Here is a 13521-nt window from a genome sequence, read left to right as displayed (position 1 = left end):
GGGGCCGGATGTTATACACCAGGGGCGCGGGGCTGGATGTTATACACCAGGGGCGAGGGGCCGGATGTTATACACCAGGGGCGCGGGGCCGTATGTTATACACCAGGGGCGCGGGGCCGGATGTTATACACCAGGGGCGCGGGGCCGGATGTTATACACCAGGGGCGAGGGGCTGGATGTTATACACTGGGAGCGAGGGGCTAGATGTTATACACCAGGGGCGCGGGGCCGGATGTTATACACCAGGGGCGTGGGGCTAGATGTCATACACCAGGGGCGCGGGGGGTCGGGATCATAGAATCATAGAATCATAGAATGGTAGAGTTGGAAGGGACCTCCTGGGTCATCTGGTCCAACCCCCTGCTCAAAGCAGGATTCACTAAATCATCTCAGACAGATGTCTGTCCAGCCTCTGTTTGAAGACGTCCATTGAAGGGGAACTCACCACCTCTCGTGGCAGCCTGTTCCACTCATTAATCACCCTAACTGTCAAAAAGTTTTTTCTAATATCTAATCTGTGTCTCCTCCCATTTAGTTTCATCCCATTGCTTCTAGTCTTTCCTTGTGCAAATGAGAATAAAGATGATCCTTCTACAATGTGACAGCCCTTGACATATTTGTAGACAGCTATTAAGTCTCCTCTCAGTCTTCTTTTTTGCAAGCTAAACATTCCCAAATCCTGCAACCGTTCCTCATAGGACATGGTTTGCAGACCAGTCACCATTCTGGTCGCTCTTCTCTGAACTTGCTCCAGTTTGTCTATGTCTTTTTTAAAATGTGGTGCCCAAAACTGTACACAGTATTCCAGATGAGGTCTGACCAAAGAGGAGTAAAGACCGATAATGACTTCACGTGATCTAGACTGTATGCTTCTGTTAATACATCCCAGAATTGTATTTGCCTTTTTTGCTGCTGCATCACACTGTTGACTCATGTTCAGTCTATGATCTATTAGTATACCTAAGTCTTTTTCACATGTACTGTTGCTTAGCTCTATTCCTCCCATTCTGTATATGCTTTTTTCATTTTTATTGCCCAGATGTAGTACTTTGCATTTTTCCCTGTTAAAAACCATTCTGTTGGTTGCTGCCCACTGCTCCAGTTTATTTAGGTCTTTTTGAATCCTCTCTCTCTCTTCTCTAGTATTAGCTATCCCTCCTAGCTTTGTGTCATCAGCAAATTTAATCAGTTTACCCTCAATTCCTTCATCTAAATCATTGATAAAGATGTTGAACAATACAGGTCCCAGGACGGAGCCCTGTGGTACCCCACTTGAGACATTCATCCAGCTGGATGTGAAGCCATTTACAACCACCCTTTGAGTCCGATCACTAAGCCAGTTATGAATCCACCTAACAGTTGCCTGGTCCATTGCATACTTGGTCATTTTTTCAATAAGGATGGTGTGAGATACTTTGTCAAATGCTTTGCTGAAGTCAAGATATACTATATCTACAGCATTTCCCTGATCCACCCAGTCAGTGATTCTGTCATGGGATGTCATACACCAGGGGCGCGGGGCCGGATGTTATACACCAGGGGCGCGGGGCCGGATGTTATACACCAGGGGCGTGGGGCTAGAAGTTATACACCAGGGGCATGGGGCTAGAAGTTATACACCAGGGGCATGGGGCCGGATTTTGTATACCAGGGGTGTGGGGCTAGATGTCATACACCAGGAGCGCGGGGCCGGGATGTTATACACCAGGGGCGTGGGGCTAGATGTCATACACCAGGGGCGTAGGGCTAGATGTTATACACCATGGGCATGGGGCCGGATGTTATACACCAGGGGCGCGTGGCCGGATGTTATACACCAGGGGCGCGGGGCCAGATGTTATACACTAGGGGCACGGGGCCGGATGTTATACACCAGGGGCACGGGGCCGGATGTTATACACCAGGGGCGCCGGGCCAGATGTTATACACTAGGGGCGCGGGGCTGGATGTTATACACCAGGGACACGGGGCCGGATGTTATATACCAGGGGCGTGGGGCTAGATGTCATACACCAGAAGCGCGGGGCCAGATGTTATACACCAGGGGCGTGGGGCCAGATATTATACACTAGGGGCGTGGGGCTAGATGTTATACACCAGGGGCACGGGGCCGGATGTTATATACCAGGGGCGTGGGGCTAGATGTCATACACCAGGGGCGCGGGGCCGGATGTTATACACCAGGGGCGCGGGGCTAGATGTCATACACCAGGGGCGCAAGGCCGAATGTTATACACCAGGGGCGTAGGGCTAGATGTTATACACCAGGGGCGCGGGGCTGGATGTTATACACCAGGGGCGCGGGGCTGGATGTTATACACCAGGGGCGTAGGGCTAGATGTTATACACCATGGGCGTGGGGCTAGATGTTATACACCAGGGGCGCGGGGCCGGATGTTATACACCAGGGGCGCGGGGCCAGATGTTATACACCAGGGGCGCGGGGCCAGATGTTATACACCATGGGCGTGGGGCTAGATGTTATACACCAGGGGCGCGGGGCTGGATGTTATACACCAGGGGCGCGGGGCTGGATGTTATACACCAGGGGCGCGGGGCCAGATGTTATACACCAGGGGCGTGGGGCTAGATGTTATCCACCAGGGGCGTAGGGCTAGATGTTATACACCAGGGGCGCGGGGCTGGATGTTATACACCAGGGGCGCGGGGCTGGATGTTATACACCAGGGGCGTAGGGCTAGATGTTATACACCATGGGCGTGGGGCTAGATGTTATACACCAGGGGCGCGGGGCCGGATGTTATACACCAGGGGCGCGGGGCCAGATGTTATACACCAGGGGCGCGGGGCCAGATGTTATACACCATGGGCGTGGGGCTAGATGTTATACACCAGGGGCGCGGGGCTGGATGTTATACACCAGGGGCGCGGGGCTGGATGTTATACACCAGGGGCGCGGGGCCAGATGTTATACACCAGGGGCGTGGGGCTAGATGTTATCCACCAGGGGCACGGGGCCGGATGTTATACACCAGGGGCGTGGGGCCAGATGTTATACACCAGGGGCGCAGGGCCAGATGTTATACACCCACACCAGGGGCGCGGGGCCGGATTTTATATACCTGGGACAGTGGATTTGAATGAAAGACCTGATTTCAATGATTAAGACGTGTGTCCCAATACTTTTATCCAAATAATGTGTCTTAAGAGTAGGCAGATAAAATCTAAACTGCCCATGCTATATTCCCATTAACATAAAGCTGTAAAGGAGGTTTTGGCAGCCAATATGACATATCATTTAGAAATTGGGGTAGAGCCTACATGCCATAGGGATGTTGGCCAATTATGGAGCTACGTGCTCCTCAAACACAATTTATGGACCAAGTAATGGTTATTCTAGAAATAGTGGTTAATAGGAGTCCATCAACAAACATGAAATTTTTGACCCATCCTCTTGTTATCTATCATCAGATTTGTACATAATTACACAATTTTTACCTAGAATAATAGGTCCAAGGTTAATGTCTTGTTATTATGGTAGATGGCATTGATCTTTCTAACATTACGGGTCACATACCTTCTCTTCACTAGGCGTCTGATTATACACAATTCTATTTTGACGGGAGTTGAACTGGATTCCAAAGCAAGGATGTGATATTCTCTTTTTCCAGCTAGGACCCTGTAATGTCAGAAGAGGTCAATATAATTTTCCTGTCTCTCAGAAGGTCTACATATGTAAGGGTAACAGAATTATTGTGGATGTACAGGTGCATCTCACTAAATTAGAATATCATCAAGAAGTTAATTTATTTCAGTTCTTCAATATAGTGAAACTCCTATATTATATAGAGTCATTACACACAGAGTGATCTATTTCAAGTGTTTACTTCTGTTAATGTTGATGATTATGGCTTACAGCCAATGAAAACACAAGTCATTATCTCAGTAAATTTAAATAATTAACAAAAAACACCTGCAAAGGCTTCCTAAGTATTTAAAAAGGACCCTTAGTCTGTTTCAGTAGGCTCCACAATCATGGGGAAGACTGCTGACTTGACAGATGTCCACAAGGCAGTCATTGACACACTCCACAAGGTCCCAGAGTACCAGTTTTCATTTGGAAATTAAGGTCCCAGAGTCTGGAGGAAGAGTGGAGAGGCCACAATCCAAGCTGCTGGAGGTCTAGTGTGAAGTTTCCACAATTAGTGATTCATGCTTCCATCTGCCGACAAGCATTTTGGAGATGGAAATGTCATTCTCCAGCAGGACTTGGCCCCTGTCCACACTGCCAAAAGTACCAATACCTGGTGTAAAAACAACAGTATCACTGTGCTTGATTGGCAGCAAACTCGCCTGACCTTAACCCCATAGAGAATCTATTATAGAGAATCTATGGGGTATTGTCAAGAGGAAGATGAGACACCAGACCCAACAATGCAGATGAGCTGAAGGCTGCTATCAAAGCAACCTGGGCTTCCATAACCCCTCAGCAGGGCCACAGGCTGATCGCCTCCATGCCACATTGCCGCATTGATGCAGGAATTGATGCAAAAGGAACCGACCAAGTATTGAGGGCATTTACTGAACATACATTTCAGTAGGCCAACATTTCGGATTTTAAAAACATTTTTCAAGCTGTTGTTATAAACTATTCTAATTTACTGAGATAATGACTTCTGTGTTTTCATTGGCTGTAAGCCATAATCATCAACATTAACAGAAATAAACGCTTGAAATAGATCACTCTGTGTGTAATGACTCTATATAATATGGGAGTTTCACTTTTTCTGTTGAAGAACTGAAATAAATTAAATTTTTGATGATATTCTAATTTAGTGAGATACACCTGTATGTATTTTCTATAGTCTGGGCTGTTGTTAGTCTTATCCTACAAAACTTACATTTTTTGGTTTGAGAGGGATATCCACCATTCCATTGTATTTTTTTAGGATTGTTATATTATGTATGGTGAGTTTCATTCAACAAATATGGCTTTATGTCATTGAGATGCTAAAAAATCTCCGAGAATAATTAAAAATCAATTAAAATCTTCAATCTTCTTTACTCTTTCCCTACAAACCCCTAACAAAATAGGGTCAGTTGTGTCAGAGCCGTGTTATATTATGTTCTGAAGTCAGGACAGATCTAGCAGTGGACGTTTGATGTGGTGGAGGACTCAACCGGTCCAGGTCTCATTCTACAAGTACGGTGGAATGGGTGGATGGTGTCATGGTAGGAAGTTGGAGAAATATACAATACAATGAAGAGACAATATATTCAAAACATTTTTTTACATTGAGTGTCAATCCTTGCAAAATGCTTATGAGGATGATGGTGGAGAAGGAATTACATCTGGTCAACAGGCTAAACAACACAACCGCAAGTTTCACACCGATAGGGTGCAGCTTAACTGACTTTAACGGTGTTTTATGCTTTCAGAAATCTGGACCCCAAATGATTACTGTAATGAAAAATAACAATGTCAGATACTATTCACCCTCCCCAGCTTCAGGGCTGGCTCCCCAATGCTGCTCTGGTCTCTCAATTTTGTCTGCAGCGGTGACGTCACATCGACAGCTCCCAACACTCCTGCAGCCAATCACTGAACTCAGCATCTCGTGCCGTCTACAATAGCAAAGCCACTGAGCTTAGTGATTGGCTGCAGCGATGATGCGCACTGCCGATGTGATGTCAACTGAATCAGGGGAGGGTGAGTACTATTTGGCTTTTTTATCCGAACTCCGGACTCCCGATACACATCTACGCTCAGGTCATCAGAATGTGTCTTCTCAATGAGTAGAAGTGAGCATGGCCATGCCACCACTGGTGGTGTTTTATCTCAAATGAAAATAAAAGGATCAGGACATCCCTAAACCTCATTGAACAGATAACCCTCTCTCACTAAGATCCATGTTTTTTTTTTTGCTAAAATTCACCATGTCTATAGAAACCAGTAGCTCTTTTTAAATGGGTTTCTCATCTTAACAAGGATACGCCATTCAAGATTGGTAATGGTCTGACCTCTGAGAAGTCCACCGATCCTGAGAATGAAGGGGAGATGGTGCTGGCGTAGCTTTACACCACTTTCACTGGTTTTCTGCTGCACAGTGGACCCTTTCCACCAAAGTAACTCAACAAGTGAATGTGATAGCATGTAGGTTCTCGCACCATCAGGTGTCCAGGAACACCACTGTTCAGATCAAAATTAGGAGAGCACATAATGCTATACTAGTGCTGCATGTCCTTTTTTCTCTGGACCATGGGGGTTTCAAAAGTTTTCTATTCATAAAGGCAAGGTACATCCTATCTTACAAAATGGGAAAACACCTTAGAGAACCTTTCACCAATTTTTTCATATTGAACTGGACGCACTATTTTATCGGTGCGGCAAAGCAGAATAAAATATTTTTTTTATTTTGTTTCTCCGTTGGGGAGTTATTAGTGACAAAAGTATTTGGCACTTAAACAGTTATTTTCTTTTCTTATTAAGTCCAAGTGGGCATTAGCAGATAGATGTCACTGAGGGCATGTACTTATTCCTCTTTCTGACGCTTACAAATCATAAGCAATCAGCAACACACTGGAGAAAGAAGCACACGCTCCCACAATAGCACTGACAAAAAGTCTGCTCCCCTCAATGCAGAGTGATGATGTGCTGGAGAACAGTAGACCTGAGTGTGATTAATTGACAGCTTTTAGCTCTCACCTCCAGCAGTTAGTGTGGGGGAAAGGCAGTAAAGTAAAAAGTTGAGTCTCACTACAAACACTTCTAGTAGCTCTCTTCTCAAATTCAAATGAGATTTTTTGGCAGGACCAAATACACACTAGCCTTTCCAAATAAGTCTAGTGCTGCCAACTTTGCTGCACTGCCCCTTCCCCCACATTGACTCCAGGACATAAAAGCCGAAAGCTATTAATCACACTCAGGTCTCCTGTGCTCCAGCACATATAATCACTTTGTAGTGAGGAGAGAAGACTATGTTATTATGTCTCATACAGAGCCTGGTCTAAGCTATAGTGGGGAGTGCTAATTTTCCCCTTGTATTTGGATGCCTGCTTATGATTGGCAGATCTGGCAGCACTATAAGAGGAAAGCTAGTAGAAGTGTTTGTAATGGAACTCTTCAGCACTGCCCCTCCCCCCACACTGACTGCTGGAGATGAAGGCTGAACACTGTCAGTTAATCACACTCAGGTCTGCTGTGCTCCAGCACATTTCATCACTCTGCAGTGAGGAGAGCAGACTGATTGTGAATACATGTCTCATACTGAGCCATTGTGAGGGCATGTTCTTCTTTGTTTCCCCAGTGTGTTGCTGCCTACTTATGATTGTTTTGCATCATACAGACAGAAGAAGTACACGCCCTCAGTGAAATCTCTCTTGTATTGCCCACTTGGACTTAAAAAGAAAATAACTGTTTAAATGCCAAAACCTTTGATCGCTAATATCTCTAATTCATTGTCTATCGAACTGCTGGAGATAGCCAAGTACAGTACTCAGCTTTTTCCGTCAGTCCCCTGCACAGACACTGCTTCATTCCGATAATGAATTTTAGACCCCGTTTTTGGGAAAGCCTCTGTAGCCTGTGGATAGGTGATAACTCTTAATGTTGGGAATGACCCCTTTTTCCAAGTTGCAAATCAAGAAGAATTAGTCTTATATTATGACAGCTTAATCTTCAATCTTATCACATAAGTTCAAAAAAATTCTTACTTCAAAATTCTGAGCTTCTTCTTCTTCTTCAACTTTGATCTCAGCCATAGACTCATTTGCTTCTCGGCCATCTGGCACATTTTTCCACTCCAAGCTAGAGTCATTCGTTAACCCACTTGGCTTGTCATCCGAGTCGTCAATTATGGAGTCCAGATCTGACAGTGGTAGGTGATTTCCAGAATTTCCCAGTTTAAGATCTGAATTCAGACTTTTCCTTTTTATAAGGGATCTCCAATCAAGATATCTTCTTTTAACTTCAGTGCCCGTCCTCTGTTCACCTTCTCCAAGCGCATTCACACATTCCGCTATCTCTTCCCAGGCTTTGCGCTTCATTTCATTAATTGTGGTGTTGAGCTGCTTCGAAAAAATGACATCTCTTCTCTTTTTTATTTCCGTTAGTAACGTTTGCGTTTCTTGAACGCTGAAATTACTTTTCCTTTTTCTTTTTAACTGCTTCATCATGGACGGCTGTAAGGTCATTTTTTTCACATCAGCAGAAACACCAAGATGAGTCCGAGATGGAAAGATCTGAGGTAGCTGCTTCTTTCTGCTGAATTTGGCCAGTTTTAAAAATTAAGTAATCACTTTTCCTAGAGAATCTTGAGAAAACTGAAAGAGAAATGTAAAAACTCAATGTAAATAACTATATATATATAGTATAATAATAAAAGTGAATGCATTATCTAGAGTGATAATATCAGTTTTGCGGACTTAGAAAGGACACATTGCAACAAAACATTAAAGGTTTTACAAATGCGTCTTTTCTTATCTTTCCTCTTGGCTCAACATAAGTGGAGCGAGATTACCATCTTTAAAAAAAACAATTTTTGTATACTCTGTCAGAAGATATTTATGCTATACGTGTCTATGAATTGCCACCCATTGGTTTGGATGTGGATTACAGGCTGCCAAGTGTTTTGCTAGCATGTCATGTAACTGTATTGAATTTGAATAAATTGCGAAGACTTCAAGTCACTGATCAAAATTTATGCTCAATTTTTACAGCAGGGCTCTTTTTCTATTTGTTTTTATTTATTTTTTTTAACTTGCACTATCTTTTTTTTCATTTAATTGGTGAAAAAAAAAATCGAAAATTTGTTCAAAAAAACCCCCTTTGCATTAGTTGCCATTTTCTGAGACAGGACCACTTTCAATTTTTCGGATCTGGGGCTGGGTGAGGGCTTATTTTTTACCCCCTGAGCTGATGTTTTTACTGATACCATCTTGGGGTAGATGTGATGTTTTGATCGCCCGTTATTGAATTTTATTGTAATGTTGCGGCGACCACAAAAAACTTAAATTGTGGAGTTTTGATTTTTTTTTCTCATTACGCCGTTTATCGATTTAATTATTTATTTTATATTTTGATAGATCGGACTTTTACAAATGCAGTGATACCTAATATGTGAAGTTTATTTATTTATTTATTTATTTTTTTTAATGGGTCAAAAGGGGGTGATTTGAACTTTTGTGATTTTTTTTTTTTCACAATTTAAAAAAATACCGTATTTGCCGGCGTATAAGACAACCCCCCAACATTTCCACTCAAAATATAGAGTTTGTTATATACTCACCCCCTCCCGTATAATGCCCCATGTAGGATGTCACCCCCCATATTATGCCCCATGCAGGCTGTTACCCCCCCATATAATTCCCCATGCATGATGTCACCCCCCATATTATGCCCCATGCAGGATGTCACCCCCCATATTATGCCCCATGCCTCCATACATGAAAAAAAAAATCCAACACTCACCTCACTCCTCCTCACCTGCTGCCGCTGCTCGGGTCTGGACTCCAGCGTCGCCGGCGTCTTCCCGCTCTGCGCTGCCTGTGACGGCTTAGGGGAGGGCGCGGTGTAAAGACGTCACCGCACCCTCTGACCTGAGACGTCACAGGGAGCACACAGCAGGAAGACAGCGGATCTGCAGAGGCACGGGGAGAGGTAAGTATCCGGCTGCCGGGGCCCTGAGGAAGCGGAGGAGAAGGGCGGGCTCTGAGATCGCTCTCCTCCCCCCCATAGCCTGGCGGGGTGCCCGACCGCAAGTGGGCCCCCCCGCCTGCTCAGGGCCCAGGCATCTACCCGGCGCATCTCAACTGAAGTGCACCCGGCGTATAAGATGACCCCCCCACTTGGAGGCATGTTTTTCAGGGCAAAAAAAGTCATCTTATACGCCGGCAAATACGGTATATGTTTTTACATTCTTAATGTATTAAATAGTCCCCTTAGGGGACTTGAAGCTGCTATTGTCTGATCGCTTGTGCTACACGTAGCGGGGCTTCAGCACCGCTATATATAGAGAGAGTAATGGTTTCCTATGAACACCAGCTATAGGTTGGCTTTCTCAGGAGGTTCGTAATGACAGGCACTGGGGTCATCAGGTCATCTGTTGGGAAAGATGCGGGCTCAGAGCCGGAGCCCGCATCAAAGTCAGGAACACATATGAAGTAAATGTATGTCATCTGTCATGAGGGGGTTAATTATTTTATGCCCAGACATCACAGGGCTGCAGCTGGCTCCTCGTGTACCCTGACCTATATCATATACTGACCCCATTGCTAAGGCAGCTCGCTGCACAACCCCCTAAGGCAGGGATGTCAAACTCAAAAACACAGAGGGCCAAAATGAAAAACTTGGACAAAGTCGCGGGCCGACCTTGATATGTACTAAAAGAATGTCTACAATTGAGGAAGATTTTCCTTTTCATCAAATATTACGATGAACCTTTTCATATGAAAACAAACTTAAAGGGTTTGTCCAACAAAGAAAGTATATTTTAATTAATAAATCTTAAAATAGAAGCGATTATTGTTCTGTTACTGAAGCCAGGAAAAGACCCTAAGCATCCGGACTCCTATAGACTGATTTGTCTGTTGCCAGCAGACGTAAAAGTATTAGGCTTAATAAAGTTATATTGGAGCTGATTCATGAAGACCAAACAGGTTTTATGCCTAATAGGTCCAAGGCTATAAATATTAGACGTCTATACCTTAATATGCAACCCTGTAGTGTGGAAATGGGGCACAGAGTAATAATGTCACTCGATGCAGCGAAAGCATTCGATAGTGTTGAGTAGAACTATTTATGAGTAAAATGAGAATGGGCCAGAAGTTTAGAAATTGGGTCAAATTACTGTACTGGTCACCATCGGCAAGGTTGAAAATTAATGGGCTCCTCTCAAGCCCATTTGCATTAGGTAGGGTAGGAGCACGCGTCGGGGTTGTCTGCTCTCACCACTCCTATTTACTCTGGTGATAGAGCCATTAGCTTGTAGACTAAGGGACTTACGGAACTTTGTAGTATTCAGGTGTAATGATATAGAGGAAAAAGTATGTTTGTACAGTATGCTGATGACATGCTGTTATATGTGGGAAATTTGGAAGCGCCCAATTATGTCGGAAATAGGGGAGTTTGGGCGTTGGTCTGGCCTGATGATCAACTGGGAAAAATCATCATTGTTGCCAGTGGCTCCCCTTGCACCCATAGATATAATTTCAGCAACACAAATTCAGGTAGTAGAAAAGTTTAAATATTTTCGTGTACTGATTGGTTTACATATAAAAGATTATACAATGCTACATGTTAACCCATTATTAGACAAATTTAGATCTAAAATAAATGCATGGTGCAGACTTCCTTTATGGGTAATTGGGAGGGGTAACCTTATCAAAATGATTTTAATGCCCCGATTGTTATTTTTTGTTACATAACTCCCCATGTTGGATCCCACCTCCTATATTCCGTAAGGTGCAGACAATGTTTAGAGAACTAATTTGGTGTAAGTGTAGAGCAAAGATTAGGTTGTCAACTCTCCAGAGGGAAAAAACAGGAGGTGGACTGGCGATACCAGATCCATGGATCTACTTTGTGGCTTCACAGATGCAGCATTTTCATGGTTGGGGGACAAGGGAAGGCATGGGTAAGGCTGGTAGTCTTGTCCTGCAAGATGAGAAATGTTCCTCTCCTATCCATATATTGGAGTGGGATGTCGGTTGCCCAGATGGTGATAGACCAACTTTTGCGCTAATGTATAAGGTATGGAATAGAGGAAAGAGATTGTTGGGAATAACTGGGATCTCCAGGTTTACTCCACTGTGGCATAATCAGAAATTGGCGGAGTTTGACAAAGTAAAGGTGTTCGGGGGATGGGAGCTGAGAGGAATACAGACTGTGGATAATATAATAGAAAGTGAAGCACTCAAAAGTTTCAACAAACTTCAACAGAAGTTTGGACTTTCTCATGCACCCTTCTACCAATATTTAGAATTGCGATATGCATTTCAGACTCAGTTTGGTGTTGCTGTACCTGACATTCAAAAAGCTAGGGTCTTGAGTCATTAGCAACTACAAAATATACATCCAGTCTAATATCTAAGATATATCTGCAGCTTCTACAGACTCGTTCCAGTGGTAATAATTGGACGGCAAAACTAAAATGGGAAACGGATATGAGGCATACCACGGAAAAACAATGTAAAGAGATATTGGAGAGTATTCCTAGATTGTCCCTTTGTGATCCTCAGAGACTCTCACCTCTATACCTCATACACAGGGTGTATAGAACACCAAGTTTCCTTTTTAAGATCGGGGTTCTCCCAGATGCGGATTGTCCCAGATGTGCCCCAGATGTGGGGTCACGTCACTGATCAGCATTGGGCTGTTTTTTTTTATGTGAAAAAAGAATTGAATAGAAAATAATTTAGATTAGTTGATAGGACTAGATTAGGGACAGTAAAAATATACTGTAATAATCAGCATCTACTACAGTATTTTTTACCGAATACAGTCAGGATTAGTGTCAGATAGTAAAGTGTAAAAAATGGATTATTAGGTACCATGTAATCCAGAGTAAAAATATATTGTCGTAAATTGCTTATACTACAGTATTTTTACCAAAATATAATCACAATATGCATCAGATAGTTGCGGGCGCTCAGTAATTTGTGCATCTAGTAATTGTAGTTTCAGAATTTTAGTGGAAAATTCTTGCAGTAATTTCTGCAGGTTTTTCTACTTCATAGAATTACGATTAGTGTAATTTAGTTTAGTTTTTATTTTTCCAAAATGTTATATTCTCCTTTTTATTTTTAACTTTTTCTAAATTCTTTTCTTCTACTCTTTCTATTTTTTTTTCCTTTCTTCTATTCTAAATGTAATTAAAAAAGTTTACACCAAGCATTCACACTCACACACCTAAATAAAATTTGGTATTCAGCCGATGAGGCATATGCCTTCCTTGCCTCCAACACTGATAGTGAGGGACAGGATGCGACCTTCCTTTATTTTTCATCCTCCGCCTCCTCTTCCTCAAGTGATACTGAACTGCCATGCAGACGCCTCAGGGCAGAAAATGAGCCAGAGCCCACCGTTACTGACCCGCTATGGGCCTCACCTCCTGAAAATTATGAGCCACAGGTTCCTGATTTTGTGGCTCAATCAGGAATCCAATTTGACATTACCGGACTCAGAGAAATTGACTTTTTCAAAGTATTTTTCTCTGAAAATTTTGTAGATCTCATTGTGTGACAGAAAAATTTGTACGCCCAACAATTTTTATCCCAAAATCCCACTTCATAATTTGCCAGTTAGACCCCTGTAGACGCAGTAGAAATTATGAAATTTTGGGGCATGGTTCTTCACATGGGGATAGTGAAGGTAGGCAGAACTTCGGCAATATTTGAGTGTTGAGGTTTGTATAACACTCTAGTGTTCCGCATGGCCATGTCCCATAAACGAATTGAGGCAATCCGCAAATTTTTGCATTACAACGATAATGCGCAAGGTCCTCCCTGAGATGACCCCAACTTTGACCATTTTTTCAAAGTTCAGCTGGTCATCAAGCACTT

At 43.4% G+C, this 13521-nt stretch overlaps 1 protein-coding gene across 4 annotated transcripts in view; it reads right to left on the bottom strand.

Moving 5' to 3' along the window:
* The window catches only part of MSANTD4 (Myb/SANT DNA binding domain containing 4 with coiled-coils), a 37890-nt gene that overhangs the window by 19591 nt on the left and 4778 nt on the right, over window positions 1-13521 (bottom strand). For 3 of the 4 annotated variants that reach the window (XR_012266387.1, XM_073662081.1, XM_073662082.1), the window contains exons 2-3: window positions 7675-8283; window positions 3539-3640 (exon numbers count right to left, since the gene is read on the bottom strand). Coding sequence is in view for 3 of the 4 variants with exons in the window: in XM_073662081.1 (XP_073518182.1) it covers window positions 3539-3640; window positions 7675-8154 (582 nt within the window). In the remaining variant the exon portion in view is untranslated. The remainder of the gene's footprint in view (window positions 1-3538; window positions 3641-7674; window positions 8284-13521) is intronic. The other variant, XM_073662083.1, reaches the window with a different exon arrangement.

The sequence above is a fragment of the Phyllobates terribilis genome, unplaced genomic scaffold, assembly GCF_046119375.1.
Source record: "Phyllobates terribilis strain yellow unplaced genomic scaffold, ASM4611937v1 Scaffold_2__4_contigs__length_985480577, whole genome shotgun sequence".
Taxonomy (NCBI): domain Eukaryota; kingdom Metazoa; phylum Chordata; class Amphibia; order Anura; family Dendrobatidae; genus Phyllobates; species Phyllobates terribilis.
This window is presented reverse-complemented; position numbering and strand designations above follow the sequence as displayed.